Source organism: Mirounga leonina, unplaced genomic scaffold, assembly GCF_011800145.1.
Source record: "Mirounga leonina isolate KUSES-001 unplaced genomic scaffold, KU_Mleo_1.0 Mir_152, whole genome shotgun sequence".
In the NCBI taxonomy this organism is placed as follows: domain Eukaryota; kingdom Metazoa; phylum Chordata; class Mammalia; order Carnivora; family Phocidae; genus Mirounga; species Mirounga leonina.
Window position 1 is genome coordinate 12,469,300 of NW_023270380.1, and position 18,720 is coordinate 12,488,019.

The following is an 18,720-nucleotide window of genomic DNA, read 5'->3' on the forward strand; positions in this document are numbered from 1 at the left end:
TATTCTTTGACCAATCCTACACTGTCTTGATTACTGTAGCTTGAAGTTGGGTAGTGTCAGTCCTTTGATTTTGTTTTTCTCCTACAGTTTTGGATTCGCTGTTCTGTTTTTTTGTTTGTTTTTTGTTTTTTTCTGCCTTTCCATATAAACTTTAGAATCAGTTTGTCAATATCCACAAAATAACTTGCTGGAATTTTGATAGGAATTGCACTGAATCTATAGATCAAGTTGGGAAGATCTGATGTCTTGATAATATTGAGTCTTCTTATCCATGAATAGGGAATATCTCTCCATTTGTTTAGTTCTTTGATTTCATTCCTCAGAGTTTTATAGCTTTCATCATATAGATCTTGTACATATTTTGTTAGATTTATGCCAAAGGATTTTTTTTGGGGGGTGCTAATGTAAATGGTAACGTGTTTTTAACTTCAAATTCTTATTCACTGCTGGTATTTAGGAAAGTGATTGATTTTTGTTTATTAACCTTGTATTCTGCATCCTTGCTATAATCACTTAGTTCCAGGAGTTTGTGTGTTGATTCTTTTGGATTTTTTGCACAGGCAATCATGTCATCTGAAACAAAGACAATTTTGTTTCTTCTTTCTTAATCTGTGTAACTTTGATTTCCTTCTCTTGTCTGATTGCATTGGCTAGGACTTTCACTACAATGATGCAAAGCAGTGGCAAGAGGGGATGTTTTTGCCCCATTCCTGATCGCAGTAGGAAAGCTTTGACTTTCTCATTATTAATATGATGTTAGCTGTAGATTTTTTTTGTAGATATTCTTTATCAAGTTGTGGAAGTTTCCCTCTATTTCCAATTTACTGAGAGTTTTTATCATGAGGTAGTGTTGGATTTTATTACATGCTTTTCTGCATCTACTGATATGATCATATGAATTTTCTTCTTTAGCCTATTGATGTCATGGGTTATATTAATTGATTTTCAAATGTCAAACCAGGCTTGTACACCTAGGATAAATTCTACTAGATCATGGTATATAATTGTTTTTATATACAGTTGGATTCGATTTCCTAATATTTTGTTCAGGATTTTTGCATCTGTGTTTATGAAAGATATTGGTTTGTAATTTTCTTATAATGTCTTTGTTTGGTTTTGGTATTTAGATAATACCGACATGATAGAATGAGCTAAGACGTATTCTGTCTGCTTCTGACCTCTGAAATGGATCATAGAGAGTTAGTATTTCTTCCTTAAATATTTGGTAGAATGTACCAGTGAGCCAGTCTGGACCTGGTGCTTTCTGTTTTGGAAGGGGATTAATTACTGCTTTAATTCCTTTAATAGATGCAAACTTATTCAGATATCTATTTCTTCTTTTGTGAATTTTGGCAGTTGTAGCTTTCAAGGAATTTGTTCATTCCATCTAGGTTATCAAATTTGTTGGCATAGAGTAATTCATAGTATTTTTTAATTATCCATTTAATGTTCATGGGATCTCTAATGATGTCTCTCTTTTATTTTGATATTAGTAATTTGAATCCTCTCTCTCTTTTTTTTTCTAACTTTGCCTGAAAGAAGCTTATCAATTTTATTGATCTTTTCAAAGAACCACCTTTTGGGTTCTTTGGTTTTTCTCTATTGATTTCCTGTTTTCAGTTACATTGATTACTGTTATAATTCTCCCTTTTTTCTTTTGCTTACTTAAGATTTAATTTGCTCTTTTATTTCTAGTTTCCTCAGGGGGAAACTTTGATTATTGATTTTTAGGACTTTCATCTGTTCTAATATGTGCATTCAATGCTATAAATTTCCTTCTAAGTACTGCTTTTGCTGCCTCCCATTCCATGTATTTTTAAGACTTTATATTCTTTTATTTTATTTTTTTTATTCTTTTATTTTTATTTTTATTTTTTTAAAGATTATTTATTTATTTATTTGACAGAGAGAGGCACAGCGAGAGAGGGAACACAAGCAGGGGGAGTGGGAGAGGGAGAAGCAGGCTTCCCGCCGAGCAGGGAGCCCGATGTGGGGCTCCATCCCGGGACCCTGGGATCATGACCTGAGCCGAAGGCAGACGCTTAACAACTGAGCCACCCAGGCGCCCCTTTATATTCTTTTAGATTCAAGACTTTAATCCTTCATGTTTTATGTGTTGCAAATTCTTGTTCAGTTTGTTGTTTTCTTTTTATTGCTGATAGTATTTGTTGGTGTTTTGCTGGTGTGTGTTTGTGGCATAAAGATGTTTGACATTTTTACACTGTCAAATCTATTAATCTTTTATACTTTTTGTTTTTGGTGTTGTGATTACCTTACCACATAGAGATTCTAAAAGAATTTGGTCTCTGAGTAAGAGGCATATGTGTTCTTCAGAGAGTAAATAACTATAACAAATACTCCATGTTTATTTTTATTTATTTATTTATTTATTTTAAAAGTGATATATTTTTTTAAATTTTTTTTAAAGATTTTATGTATTTATTTGACAGAGAGAGAGATAGCGAGAGTAGGAACACAAGCAAGGGGAGTGAGAGAGGGAGAAGCAGGCTTCCCGCTGAGGAGGGAGCCCGATGTGGGGCTTGATCCCAGGACTCTGGGATCATGACCTGAGCCGAAGGCAGACGCTTAACGACTGAGCCACCCAGGCGCCCCTCTCCATGTTTATTTTTATCAGCCAATTGTAGATTTTTGATACATTGTTTTATTTAGATCTTCCTAAATTCATTTATATTTTTCACTATGGAACCTGCTTATATATTGTACTTCCAACCTCAAGTTAAGATTGAGATTTTTATTATTTATTTATTTATTTATTTATTTTTTACATGTTCAAGTTTTATTACAAAGTATGATGGGCAGAAAATACGGTACTTCTTATACAGGAGGTTTGGGGATGGGGCAGAGGCAGGAAACACACAAGCCCCCGCCTTGTGGGCAAGGCGCGGCCAATGCTACACTCGGAGTATTTCCAGGCAGTTGTTGTAGCAGATGGCAATCCAGTCGGGCTGGGTGGATGCCCACTGCACGTTGTTGATCTCTCCTTCAGCTGTGTAGGCCAGGATAGGGTCCTCGATGGCCCGGGGCATTTGCTGGATGTCCCAGATGAGAGCCTGGTGATCATCCGCTGCGGTACAGATGTGGCAGGATGAGTGTGGGGCCCAAGCAATGCCATTGACACGCGCTCAGTGGTTGTTCAACCTGGCGACAGGTGTACAGGGAACTCAGACATCCAGAATCACTACCTCCATTCCATCCATGGCCATGGTGGCCAGGTATTTAGGGTCCTGCTTGTTCCAGCAGAGACGAAGCAGTGGGTGATGCTGTGGGTCTTCATAAATGATGGTGCTGTGTTCTAGATGACGGAGGTCAAACATCTGCACTGAGCCATCAGCGCCCACGGAGGCAAACATGTCCCTGCCACCCCCAGCCCGACTAAACGCAATATCATAGACCTCCTTGTCATGCGCGATCAGCTGGGTCTTCACATGACCAGACACAAGATTCACTCGCCCCAACACCTGCCCTGTCTCCAGCCCCCAGATGGTACAAGTCATATCAGTGCTGGAGGTACCTAACAGATAAGGATCCACCTCATTCCAGTCAAAGGAGGTTAGAGGAGCACAGAAATCTGAGTTCTTGTTATTGTTTAGCAAACATTCCAGCCGGGTTTCTGTTTCACCAACCCTCCACACACGGAGATAGTCACCACTTGTCGCCAGTAGGTCTGGATAGACGCCTTTTGTGTCGGGGATCCACATGAGCCTTGTAGTGGGGTACGGATGGTCAAAAGTGTTTCGGCAAATAAACTCCGAACTCTCTTCATCTAAACCAACAAGCTGAACCTTGTTGTTGTACTCCTCCACGAAGCTGCCCAGCACCAAGCGAAAGCGCTTGTCAGGCCGCAAGCTCCAGTTCATGGCGTAGACGGTCCAAGGCACTTCATACTTGTAGATCTCCTTCCGTTTGCCGTGCAGGGACATGGTGGCAGCGGCGGGGCCACAGTGCGGGCCGGGACGACAGCAAGCTGCTGCGGGCCGGGCACGAGTCAGGCGGGGAGCCGGGCCTGAGACTGAGGGGTCCGTAGGGAGGCGGGGCCTTATTTTTGTTTTTTTAAAATATTTTATTTATTTATTTATTTTAGAGAAAGAGAAAGAGTGCAAGCAGGGGGAGCGGCAGAGGCAAAAGGAGAGAGAATCTCAAGCAGAATCCTCACTGAGTGCAGAGCCCAACGCAGGGCTTGGTCTCATGACCCTGACATCATGATCTGAGCCAAAGTCAAGAGTCACACATTTAACAAATTGAGCCACCCAGATGTCCCAAGATTAAGAATTTTAAAAATCTCGTCTCTGCCACTGTCTTCCTTACACAGAAGCCTCTAGAAATACAACTCAAGGTGCCTCCTCTAGCTGAACGCTTTAACTATCAACATCTTCTTAATTGCATTTCTTATGTCATGCTTCTTTCTTAACTCATATTCAGTTTGGAGCTTGGGCTGCCCCTCTTTTCCCTCCTCGATTAATAACATTTTTGAATATAGGAATTTAATTTTTTTGCTACCACAGTAAATGTACCAGTAGATAACTCTTACATATTTTCTTCTTTTTGTTTTTTAACTTATCTTGAGAGAAATCTATGATGCTTTGAGTGACTAACATGATGAGAAACCCTTCAAAGAGAAACTGTATCATTCCTATAATCTCCTATTGAGGGTAATGGCTGTTGGTAGGTCCTCAAGCATTTGTATACTCATCCATCCATTCAAAATATATTCTTCAGCACTTACTAGGTAAGTGGCCATGAAGAGCATGAAAAGTGGATGGCTTTAAGAGATGTTTAGGAAGAGAGGTTGACAGAACAAGGGGATAGATTGAAAATGGATTGGAGGCAGAAGGATATGTCAGGGATGACTCCTAAGTCTATGGCTTTTGCAACTGAATGGATAGTGATGTATACTGGAAAACACAGGTTTGAGACAGAACACAAGTTAAGTCCAAAACACTGGACTTACTGAGATGCCTCTGAGACAGAAAAGGGGAAATACCAAGTTGGCAATTAGATCTCGAATCTGGAGCTCAAAGGAGAGATCTAGGCAAGAGATAATCATTTGGAAAGCATAGGCACATCTATGTGAACTGAAGCTGTGGGTATGGTAGAGATTATATAAGGAGAAAGATAGTGGGGAAAGAGGAAGAAACCTAAAGCTCAACCTCAAGGAAATCCATCATTTAATGACTAGACAGAGGAGCATAGCTTGAAAAAGAACCCAAGGAATAGCCAGAGGGGTGGTAGGACATCTAGGAGAGTGTGGTATCCCAGCACCGTGAGTGACCACATTCCCTTTGTTGTGATCCCACTGACCTGGTCACAGCTACTGGACAAGAGGCAGGCATTTGACCTAAAGGCAGCTGGCCTCTGGCTAACTAGAAGCATATTAGGTTTTCTGACACAAATACTCTTCCCAGCAGGAGCTTTCTACTGGATTGTGGGCTGATGAACAAATTGGATCCTCTGCCTTGGAGATGCTGAATGCCAGACCCACAGAAGGTGGGAGTACTTGGAAGGAAGGGCCAATGACTTACAGAAAAGAGCAGAGGCAAAGAGGGTTGTTGAGTTTTCATCATGGCAGAGCCAGAAACAAAGAGCTTCTGTTGCCCAGTGAGAGGAGACAAGCCAATATGTAGAGTTATGCTGGATTCTAAACAAGCTTCTACTTTCTGAATTATGTGTCCTTCTATGGGAAGCCAATCTGTGTGGCTATTTATGAGTTTATGTAAGTCCAGGTCACTCAGTGATGGGTCTTGTCATTCTTACTTCCACATGTATCCTATAAACAAACAAACAAACAAACAAAAAACACTTCACTACAGGGGAAACCTCAGTCTGTTCCTTACAAACTAAATCGCCCATTCTCTCCTCTTCCGCCAGGACCTTTCCCATCCTTTTATTTTCTCATTCTTGTTTTTTGCATGAATTTCACCCCTCCAGCCTCTACCAGCCTTGCTCTGATTATGTCCATATGTATTCTGTTGATTCTTTTATGTATGGACTCTAGTAAAATTCATAAATCCCATGACCCACTAGTCCAGCCTCTGGAGTGGTTTTGCATTTAAAGAAACATGGCCCCAAACAGGGATTTTGATCTTATCTCTTTAATGGGACCCAAGCGCTTCATCCACACTCACTCTCATCAAAAGTTTTTTGTTTTGTTTTGTTTTGTTTTAGCACCCTCAAGCTCCAGAAAGGGTCTCTCCTACACTGGCAGACCGTGGCAGCACCAGGAGATGACCAGAGAGGGTGAGCATTAGATAGGGTGATGCAAAGTGCACAGCTTTGTGTCTGTTGATGCCTCATAATCAGTAGTGCTCCTTTCCACTCTCAAAAGTACCTCCTTTTACACAGAATCAGACTGAAAAGCCTGGGCACCTCAGAGACCATGACTTTCATCTCATTCAGTGGTTCCATTATGGAACAAGTGGGTCAGTGGGTCAGTGATGGGCCTTCAGTTCATCAGTTCGTAACAGCATGTGACACAAGGAGCTTGTTATGAAGCATCGATTCAGGAAAAAATGGTCTAACTTGAAAGTATGTCACTAGTAACAAAATGCATATTTTTCTTTCTCTCCTTTGAGTCTTTAAAAACCAAACCCATTGACACAAACAGTTCTCCTCTTGTAAAGTGTTAGCAGACATCCGAGTGCTTAGTGTAGTAATGTGCTGTGCTTCCCAAGCTTTAGTCTTCTTAAAGTAGTTCTGACCAAAAGTCATCCATTTAGTTTTGTCTCTTTTTCAAAATGTTCTCATATACCAAAAATTAAAAATGACAATAAAGGCTCATATTTATAGGTCTCTTAAATATTATATATATTGTTTAAATAAAACTTCATTATTCCCCTTTTTTGCTGTTGTATTAACTAATTAACTCATTTGACATGATCTTCTGGGTGAGGGTTCTTGTTCATTATAGTAATGGATGTCTTCTGTTTTCTTTCTAACACAGGTTGGGACTACTGGACTCTCACCTCAAACCTCCCAAGTTTTTTTTTTTTTTTTTAAGATTTTGTTTATTTATTTGACACACAGAGACACAGCGAGAGAGGGAACACAAGCAGGGGGAGTGGGAGAGGGAGAAGCAGGCTTTCCATGGAGCAGGGAGCCTCACATGGGGCTCGATCCCAGGACCCTGTGATCATGACTTGAGCCGAAGGCAGATGCTTAATGACTGAGCCACCCAGGCACCCCTCAAACCTCCCAAGTTTGAGTTTCCCCACTGCCATTAGTAACTGTGTGACTCTGGAAGCTTATTTAATGGCTTTAAACCTTAGCTTTTTCCTCTGGAAAATGGAGAGGATAGTAGGTCTTAGCCTGGAGGTTCTGTGTGCATTGAATGAGAAATTACCTGTGGAGCATACTGCCTAGCCTAACAATTCAATACATCTTGGGAATTCTTGTTTTTCTGATTATGGAACAATGACAGATTACCAAATATGAGAATCTATATCATTCTAAGCACTTCTGATGGTGATTCTTTCATCATTTAATGGAAAAGCACTCCGATTGTTAAAATTTTATATTCTCATCATGGTGAAAAAAAATAGCAAAATGCTCATCCCATTGATGGCATCAGAAAGTTCAGACTCAAAGTCTGCCTGAAAGTAAAACTTGGCATCCCAGGATAAAACAATGAATTTTTGTAGACAGTTCGCTTTCTGGACTTGAGCAGTTCATGGAGTTGGCCCCTTGTAGGCAGATAGTTTTATTGTCACATTGCAGTGATTAAGTAATAAGGGAAGTCTTATTACAAAATTTCAGTCTTAACCTTGCATAGTTGGTCCATAGAGACTGTAGTTGTCATAAAACATCTGAATGGAAAAGTTGTATCAGAGGAAAACATGAGCAACTTTCTCATAAAAGTTGACTCCATCCTCTGTCTGCCTCCCTAAATTGCTTTGTTATAGACCAATTGCTCACAGGACCTGGCATCAGCTGCTGTCATTTTTTGTCTCTTCACTAATAGAAGAGAGAAAGTAAAGTGCAAAAAAAGACAAGCCTATGGCCATGGAAAGCCCATAAAAAAATAGCTGAAATTTAAGATAACAATCATTTTTCTTTTGAAACTCTTTGTATGATTTATTTGCTCCATTCCAATGAAAAACACCTCCCTATGTTACATGTTTAAATCATTTAAAATATGAGTGGTTGACTTCAAATGAATAGAGCTTTTTTGTCCTGACATTTTTTTTTTTTTTACTCTGATGATGGCATCCTTAACCTACTGGTTATTATCATCGATGATGCTGTTTGGCAGGTCTCCACAATGAATATAGCATGGCCTGTGCATATTGCATATGATTAGTTTATATCATAGGCACCACTTAGTTACACTCCTCTTGCACACAGCCCTTTGCTGGAGAATGTCTCTGTGTAACAGGTTATCTGCTTCTGAGTTATAGTTGGCTGGGAATTCCAGGAAAGAGCAAGGCATGGACCTCTCATCCTTAGGAGTATGGAAACTAACACTTTTACTCCTATCTCTCTCTTTCTTTTAAGGTTATTTATTTATTTATTTGAGAGAGAGAGAGAGAGAGAGAGCACAAGAGCCAGGTGGGGGGCAGAGGGAGGAGCAGACTCCCCGCTGAGCAGGGAGCCCGAAGTAGGACTTGATTCCAGAACTCCTGAGCTGAAGGCAGACGCTTAACCAACTGAGCCACCCAGGCTCCCCTTACTCCTATCTCTTGACAAAATTCTTGACCCAAGGACCTCTTTCTAATCTCTTCTCATACAGCCTTCGTTTTGTCTGTGTGCTGAGGAAGGGAGGATAGACAGATTCATGTAGAAAAACTAAAGTCATGCTGTCATTGATAACAGTTGGAGCTGACTCATACACCAGTAGGTTCACCAGAAGATTCCGTGGCAAATAATGTGGACTTGGGGTCAGACCTGAATTTGAAGACCAACTACCTTACAAACCGGGTGTGTTACCTTGGACAAACCATATAGCTCAAGGTCACAAAGCTAGTAAGGATTGGAATTAAGCTTAAATCCCAGGTTGAATTATATAGCATTTATGAGATTGAAGAATTCATAGCAAATATATGCATATGTCCACCATTAACGGAGATCATTTAAGGGATGTCTGAAAAGACACACAAAGAAATTATAGTGCCTAAAATGTCTATCACTTTCATTTTTTAATTAAAATATTAAAAACCTTAGTGATAACCACATTTTTTAAAAAGATTTTATTTATTTACTTGACAGAAAGAGACACAGTGAGAGAGGGAACACAAGCAGGGGGAGTGGGAGAGGGAGAAGCAGGCTTCCCGCCGAGTAGGGAGCCCGATGCAGGGTTCAATCCCAGGACCCTGGGATCATGACCTGAGCCGAAGGCAGGCACTTAACGACTGAGCCACCCAGGAGCCCCAGTGATAACCACATTGTATGTATGCATGTCTCTGTGTCTCTCTGTGTGTTATAAACTTAAACACTTTTCCCCTTTTTTCCTTGGTTCTCATTTACTCTTTGATCCACTCATAATTTGTCTTCTTAATCATTTTATTGAAAATACTGTTACCAAGCAGTAATGTTCTAATTGTCCAAGATACATCATTGACATGTCCTACTTTCATTTCATTTGACGTTTTCACAGTATTTGACTTCTCTTTATCAGTCCTTTATTGAAACCTTTTCTGAATTTTTAGGGTATTAACCCTGACCTGGTTTTTCTCTTGTCTCTGAGTGACTTATCTTTCTGAGCTGCCTTCCAGGGTCTAAATTTCTCTTCTCATCCCTTAAATACTGGCATTCCACACCAGCTCCTCTCCTCTCCTCTCTTCCCCTCCTCTCCTCTTCTCTCTCTCTCTCTCTTTCTCTAGATGGTTCTCACATCTCTCTCCAGTGCAGAGCATTCTGTGAAGATCTAGCTTCACATTTCACCCCATCTGCCTGGACATCTCCACGTCAATGCACTGCAGGCTTTTCAGTTTCTGTGTCCCAAAATGAAAATCATCTCTTCCTCTACCTCAACTTCCTCATCTTCCGGTATTCTCTATGATCTACCAAATTTGTACATCAAGAAAACCCTTCACCTCTGTATGCTACTCCTCATTCTTCAAAGGGAAATGTATTAGAAATTGTTGGTTACCTATTTAAAAGTTATTCCTGACTTTTTTCTTTTTTGATAAGAGAGCCTGGCTTTTTTTTTTTTTTTGATGTGTCTAGATCAAAGAGATAAGTTATGGGTTACTTTAGTCTTGGCAATCCCATTGAGTTTTGCCAGATACTCATTTCCACATCCTCTCTTGAACCTAGGAGTGGCTATGTGATTCACTTCTGGCCAATGAGAAATAATGGGATATTATCTAGGTGCCATCTGGATAATTTCTTTTCCTTGATAAAAATGGAGAAATGTACACTATGTCTTTGTCCCCTTTCTTCCTTCTTGAGAGACTGTCACGTGAGAAGGTGATGCTTGGACTGTAGCAGCCATCTTGTTATTGTTGGAGAAAAGCCTTAGGATGAAAGCCAGCATGGTATGGATGGTGGTGCACAAGAATGGCGTAGTGTCTGAGTTGTCCAGTGCCCAAATGGAGGACTCTAGCAGGCTACTGGCAGCATAAGTGTATCCAAAGAATGAGAAAGATTAAAAAGTTAAAATACCAACATTTTCTAGTCTTGGCAGGTATATTATATTCAATTCTGTGCACCAAAATGTAAGAGAAACAAAAAACTTTGTGGAGAGCTGTAGAGAAAATTAAATGGCTGAAAAGGAATGCCTGCCAAAACACTGAAAGATTTGTAACTATTTATTAAATAATATAATCTTAAAACCTTAATGGGGCACCTGGGTGGCTCAGTCATTTAAGTGTCTGACTTTGGCTCAGGTCATGATCCCGGGGTCCTGGGATCGAGTCCCGCATCAGGCTCCTCACTCAGCGGGGAGTCTGCTTCTCCCTCTGCCCCTCCCCCTGCTCTCCTCTCTCAAATAAAATCTTTAAAACAAATAAACAAAAAACCTTAATTACATTATAGCTTAATTACATTTATTATGGATAAAATTCTTTGTTTATATAAAGTTTATTATAGGATAGTCTTAATATATACATTTATAATGCCATAATACAAACTAAGGCTTCACATTTAACAGCTAGTTATGTCTACTTTAAATCAGTTGTCTTTTTCCTCTCACCTACTTTCTCAAATTTTGTTATGATTCAACATGGCATTGCTCAACTCACCACCCAGACTGTAAACCTCAAAGTCGATGGTCTCTCCTTACCCCAACATCTACATTGTATAATAGCGTTAACAGTAATTCTTTTTAGAAGACAAAGTTCTCTCTCTTTTTTAATTTTGCTGGTTTGTAATTGAGTACATTCAAGTGGAGATCTTTCCTTGGCTTAAAAATCTCAGGAAAACCCAAAGAAAATCATGAAAATGAGAAGTCAAATCTACAGGTCTTGAATAACAACTTTGAGTTAGCTACTAAGGGGGTAAGGTGACTTGCTACCTGGCTGGTCAATGTCATGGCAGCCTTTTTGAGACTCATTAAACCAGAGGTGACATGAGATGAGGGGATTTAAAAACTGTAGATGTTATACCTTGGCTGAGCCTTGTACCAGCCAATTCTTCAGTAGTCAGAGGGGACCTATGTTATTGGCTAAATCAGCATACGTTTCAGCTTTTCTAGAATGCCTTGACAGAACAAGGATACAACAAATGCTGTGAATGTAATCACTGAATATTGATCAGTGATCTCTCAGGATCTAGGAAAATGGGCCACATGTAATGAGTATACTCTGGTGGTAAGAAATTCATGTGTGTAAGGCCACATCTGCCAGGGGTAAAGAATCATCAATGGCTCCTCATTGCCAAGGTGGAAACTTCAGAGCCTGACATATGTGCCGTCACTCTCCTCCCTTCCCTCTGATCGTGACTTTGCTGATGACTCTAAATGCCACCCTAGACTCCACCTGTACAGAACTCCTCAGGAAGCCACTGACACTGGATTGGAGTTGGGCATCCTTGCTTTATAAGGTGCCTACTTTTCATTGTAATGCCTTGCTACTACTCCGTCTTGTAACTTCAAGCTCCAAAAGTAATGAACTACTCGAGATTCTGGTTTCTTGTGCTTTTGCATAATTCATCTGCTTTACCTGAAATGTCCTCCCCTCCTCCCCAGGCTTTAGCTGGTTAACTGCTATTCAACCATTTAGTCTCTCTCTCTCTCTCTTTTTTTTTTTCATGAAGATGGAGTGCCCGGAATCATATTCTGAAAGACTCTGGTGATGTTTTTTAAAAAACCCTTGAGCGTCTTAAATCAAGGTATAAACTTGGTCACTGTGGCTACATAGTAATTCTGCTTGTGTCCTATGACTCATGAAGTCATTAAAGAATACATCACAGAATGAATTTAGTGCAGAACTACTATATATTTCTTTCTTCTCAAGAATCACACCTCGTCCTGAGGTCTGGGCAAGGCAACTGATGTCATCCTCTTCTCTCCATCGGGGCACTTCTACCTCCACCCTAAGCCTATCTGCACACAAAATCTTCTCCTCTGGGTCCTTTTCCCCTTCCCCAACTTCCCCACAAAGGACGACTCTCCAGGGAGGTCAGTAAAACCATGACCTCACATTTAGGCAGACTGTGAATCCCACTTAGACTCAGCGGGCTCCCCCAGACATACTGAAATGACCTGTCACAAGGCATTTGATTCATCCCCTTACATGCATAGCAGCATCCTGCCCCCCTTTAAGAACCTGACAGAGATGGAGGGAGGAAGAGAGGGAGAGAGACACAGAAGTAAAGAAAACAGTTTGCATGTGGGTTGAGGTTGAAGAATGGAGCAGACTGTAAGACGGAGAAAAAAGATATTTAAATACTGACTCAAAGTAAAGCAGACCACAAAACCTTTTAAGATTCATTACTGTATGTCACAATCAACTGGTACCTTTTGACCTCTGAATGCCTGTCCAGCACCATGTCAAGGTTAAGGAAGAACCATCCAGAAACAAGAGACCTGCGCTTCTTAAGGAATATGATGTCCTTGAAGATCGTGTATACAGCTGAAACAACAGAGCCCAGAACACCATAGGAGAGGTACCATCATCATTTTTGGTTTTGAGAATGCCTATGCTTTATTGGCTTATTTTTGCTTTGTTGGAGGGGATAGTGAGGAAAATGACTATTTCTAGCTCTGCCGGGCAGGCTTTGTATCAACTCTTCCAGTGCTAATGAGAACAAAAAAGCCAACCAGTCTTTTTAAGTATGAAGCACCATGAACATAATGAGACCTACTGAAAAATATGATGTGATGTGGGCAGATGTTTTTCCTTACTGTCCTTGAGTTGTAAAGTTAAATGTTACCTGAGCCTCCATAGTTGAAGAAAGACTTTCAAGGACTTCCGAAAACATCTCTTCTCACCTTTTTAATTTTAAGTGACTATTCTCAGTGGAGTTGATCACTGGCAGGAGTTAGAGAGAGGCTGAAGCTACTTCAGGGAACCAAGTATTGGCCCTTGTTATTCAAGCTCTGGTCATCAGTTTTGTACCTTAGTGTGGACAACAATTGATGTAAAAAGGCTCCAAGTCCCAAACTGGAAGTGTCTCCAGGAATAATAATTCAATGAATTGAAAAAAAAAAACAAAAAACCAACAACCATACACACACACACACACACACACACACTTTGCATTTTTTATGAGCTGCTATGGGTTCCTGGAAATGTCAGCTATATAAATATAGTATATTATGTCATTTTCCCCATTACTTGGACAGAATACAAGTATTTTACTTTTGCTATGGCACCACTTAAATATCAGTCTAAAAACTTACAATTGCATCACAAGGTTTAACATATCCTAGACTGAGCTACTGCTCTCCCTCTGAAATCTTTCTCATAGCCAGTTTCCTCTTGGTGAATGACCTCACTATCCATCCACTTGCTTAAGTGAAAAACATGAGCCTATTTCATATTCCTCCCTTCCTGCCAATTTTACCCCATATTATCTCTGAAACCCATCTGTTCCTCTCCATCCTCATTGTTACCACCCTACTTTATGCCACAGCCAGATCTTACTGAAATTAATGCAACAGCTCCCAACCAAGTCTCATTGTCTCTAGTGTTTGAGGTGTCTGACCCATTCTTCACAATGAAGCCAGACAGATCTTCCTAAACACCCTCCTTTGCTCAAAATCCTTTAAATGGACACTCAAAAATATGCATACATTAAAATTTACTTTTTTACTTGCATGGCTCTGTGAGTTTTGACAAATCTATAGAGCTTTGTAGCTACCCCCACAATCAGGATACAAAGCAGTTAACCTCGCCTTCAAAAAATTTCCCCATGCTGCTCCTTTGTAGTTAATTCCAACCCTTAACCCTTGACAGCCACTGACCTGTACTTCATCTCTATAGTTTTGCGTCTCCAGGGAGTCCTTTGAATGGGATGATACAGGATATAACCTTTTGGCTTTGCCTTCTTTCGCTCATCATAATGTATATGAGACTCATACACTAAGTGTAACAATTCCTTTTGATTGCTAAGTAGTATTTTATTGTGTCTGAAACTAGTTCATGCTTACTTCCTCTGTTTCATATGGTGGTTGTAATTAAAAAAGCTACCATTTGGTGGAAACTAATTGAAAAATAGAAAGTACCAGATTAATGTCAACACGTGGGAGCACTTAACCCAGTGATTCCACCCTGACATTTTTTTTCTGCTCCGCTCTTGTACATTCCACTGCCTCCTGAGCATATCCACCAGGATACCTCGATGGCATCTCAGAAGCAACATGTGCAGAACTCCTTCTACCTCCCCAGTCTCCCCCTCCTAGTAAATGACAACCTGTCCACATGGTTGTTCAGACTGAATCCAGAGGATTGTCCTGACATCTCTCTATCTTACTATCTACTTACTATCTACTATCCAGATATTCATCAATTTCTATTGATTCATCTTCTGAATTATCTTCTTTTTTTAAAGATTTTATTTATTTGAGAGAGGAAGGGAGAGTGAGCACGAGAGAGAGAGAGAGAGAGAGAGAGAGAGAACAAACACCAGCGGGCGGGGAGAGAGAGAAGCAGACTCCCCACTGAGCTGGATGTGGGACTCGATCCCAGGACCCTGGGCTCATGACCTGAGCTGAAGGCAGACGCTTAACCAACTGAGCAACCCAAGTGCCCCTCTTCTGACTTATATCTTGAATTGGTTTATCAGTATGTCTTCTCTGGATTACTGCCGCAACTCCCCATGTGCTGTCTGTTTTCACTCCTTTCCCCAAACCATTCCGCATGGAGTAGCCAGAGGCATTGTTGCAAAATTCATAGATTCTGTTATTATGTAACGAGACATGTCTATAAACAAGTGTTTTTGCTACTTTATCCAGAAGGAAGTCACAGTTATTCTGAACTATCCCCAATGCTGATTTTTTCCTGCAATTAGGTTATATTTAATGCTGAAGGATAAGATGTGCCAGTGGGCACTTCTCCAAAATAAACATTTCTTAGAAAATGTTACCAGACCCTGCCTTACTTTGAACTACAATCAGTTGCCATCTAAATTTTTGGGGTGAGTAGGATTGTAGTTTCAAGAATCATAAAAATGAATTTAAAAATGGAAATGTTTTATCTTTCATCAAGTGGCTATTAATCTATAACCATGAGAGCCTTTTTGCCCTTAAAAATATATGAGAAAAGTTTATATTTTAGATAAAATAGACATATTTAATATCATTTAAAACATACGAGTGTTTCAGATACAATGGATTTTTTAAACCTCTTGAGAATTCAGGATTGTGGATAGCTTATACTAATGAGAACAAAAAAGGGGGGAAAGCATTTAATTGATAATTTCTAGGATTTATTTTTATTTTTTTAAAAGATTTTATTTATTTATTTGACAGAGAGATAGAGAGAGAGAACACAAGTAGGCAGAGTGGCAGGCAGAGGGAGAGGGAGAAGCAGGCTCTCTGCTGAGCAGGGAGCCAGACGTGGGGCTCAACCCCAGGACCCCAGGATCATGACCTGAGCCGAAGGCAGCTGCTTAACTGACTGAGCCACCCAGGCGCCCCAATTTCTAGGATTTAAAGTAAGATTTTAGAAATGCGTTTATACCTCCTCCACAAAATGTTTATTAATTACAAAGGGTAAAATAGTAACTTTATAGTGGAGAAACCTGGCAATAACCACCTTAACCCAAGACCACAGTTAACCATTCATTATCAATGGCACAAATTGGTATCAAGTGCATCCCCATATAGTGCACTGAGACAAACACAGCATCACCAATTCCTGCCAGAAGTGCAAACTCGAATCAAATCACGAAACATCAGAAAAAGGCTAACTGGTCTGGGGTGCACGCTTCAAAAAACATCAGTATCCTAAAACATAAATGCTGAGAAATTATTCTCAGTTAAGAAGACGTAACTGAAGGCAACTCAGGATCTGGGACCTTCTTTTCCTACAAAGGACCTACTTTCTTAAAAAATTAATTCTCACTGGGCACCTGGCTGGCTCAGTCAGTAGAGCATGTGCCTCTTGATCTTGGGATTGTAGGTTCAAGCCCCATGTTGTGTGTAGAGATTACGTAAAAATAAGGTCTTAAAAAATTAATTGTGATCATTGTATTGTGTTTATCTAAGAGATGCTCTTGCTTCTAGGAAATACACACTAATATATTTAAGGCAAAGGGGTCTTATGTCCACATTTAATTTCAAACTTGGGGAAAGAGTGTGTGTGTCTATGTATGTATGGGGTTGGGAGTGGGGAGAGGGGATAAAGTAAATATGGTAAAATGTTTACATTTGGCTAATCTGGGTAAAGGATAAAAGAATATATGGAATTTGTATTGGTTTTGCGCTATTTTACTTTAAATCTGAAACTATGTCAAAATAAACATTTTAAAGGAAAAATAGACATTACCTATTTTATTATCTTAGAGGCTTTTAGAGACATAGTCTCTTTAATATTTTCCCACCTGCCTGAGAATGATTCTCTTCATCATCTTTGTCTCATTCCTCTGTTCAAATACAGTCTCTTTTTAGAGGCTACTGAGATCATGTTCTTCCACCTAAACCTCAAGGGGATGAAGGGTAGTCTGTTCTGGTAGTCTTTATATCACTGTGTTTATATTTGTACGGCTTAACTTATGATCTACACAATAATTTGTCTTTCATCATTTTACTTTTAACTCAATAGAATGGTATTTACAGAAAATGGGCTCCCCTCGACTTTCCCATAGAAACCTTGAATTTATTGTTAGCCAAAGTTGTGTGTTCCTTGACAGTGTTCTGTGTCTTCCCTTTTCAAGGCATGCAGGTCAGATGCCAGAGAGGGTAGGGTAGGGATGATTGAATTACCTCGATGTTCCCAAAGATTGTTTACAGTGTAGTTAGGAGAAGATATGATGCTTGTGTCCAAAGTCAGATACCCATGCAGGGCAGCTCTAAGGCAGATGACTGATTTGCTACTGAATTATAGGCAGTAAGTCTTGGTCTGATGTTCAGATTCCAGCACAGGCCAAGCAGGCGTGTGAGGACCAAAATTTTCTTGAAAGGCAGAAGATGGAGAAAAGATCAGGGACTTTGAGGCCACCCTACATTGGACCTTAACTCTGCTGTTAACCGGGCTGATAATCCTGGGAATGTTCCTTAGGCTCTTCGAGTTCAATGAAGAAAATAATCCCTACTTTAAGGGTCAACATTGGCAAATCACCCAATATAAAAAGGGCGTTTTATTCAGTAAGTAGTAGAAGAAGCTCATGCTCACAGCTTATAAGCTTTTCATGGACTTACCTGAAAAAAAAAAGTTAATAAAAATGATAAAATCCTTTTCAAAAATCAAAAATTAGTTTTATTAAGAGTTGTATGTCTTAATATCTATGATATAATGAAGGATGGGGCTTTCTGAAAGAAGCTTGCTTACCAAAGTTTAAAAACTACACCAATAAGTTAACATCTATCGCCATACATAGTTACAAAATTTTTTTCCCTTTTAAGATTTACTCTTAGCAACTTTCAAATATGGGATATAGTATTATTGATGATAGTCTCCATGTCATGCATGGTATCCCCATGACTTGCTTATAACTGCAAGTTTATACCTTTTGACCCCTTCATTCTTATTGTCCACCTTCAACCCCACCTCGGGCAACCATCTCTGTATCTGTGAGCTTGTTTTTTAAACTATTTTTTTTAGATTCTATGTATAAGTAAGATCATATAGCATTTCTGTCAAACTAATTTCACTTCGCCTAATGCCCTCGAGGTCCATTTATGTTGTTGCAAACAACAAGATTTCATTCTTATTTATGGATGAATAATACTCCAGTGTGTTTGTGTATAACATCTTCTTTATCTGTTCATCCATCAGTGGGCACTTAGGTGGTTTCTGTATCTTGGCTATTGTAAATAATGCTGCAATGAACATAGGGTTGCTTATATCTTTTTGAATTAGTATTTTTGTTTTCTCCAGATAAATACTCAGAAGTGGAATTGCTAGGTCATATGGTAGATCTATTTCGAATTTTTTGAGGAATCTCCATACTGTTTCCTGCAGTGGCTGCAGCAATTTGCATTCCCACCAACAGTGCACGAGGCTTCCTTTTTGTCCACATCCTCACTGACACTTGTTATTTCTTGTTATTTTGATTTTAGCCATTCTGACAGCTGTGAGGTAACATCTCCTGTGGTTTTGATTTGCTTTTCACTGATAATTAGTGCTGTTGAGCACTAATTGTTGGCCAATGACATGTCTTTGG

The 18,720-nt window shown here is 39.8% G+C and overlaps 1 protein-coding gene across 1 annotated transcript; it reads right to left on the minus strand.

Annotated features, from left to right (window-relative positions):
- Nucleotides 1–2,798: 2,798 nt before the first annotated feature.
- Nucleotides 2,799–3,975, minus strand: LOC118012844 (DDB1- and CUL4-associated factor 7-like). Its single transcript, XM_035008388.1, is given in 1 exon segment — nt 2,799–3,975. A coding segment is annotated over 1 exon segment (1,029 nt). The 5' UTR covers nt 3,942–3,975; the 3' UTR covers nt 2,799–2,912.
- Nucleotides 3,976–18,720: the final 14,745 nt, after the last annotated feature.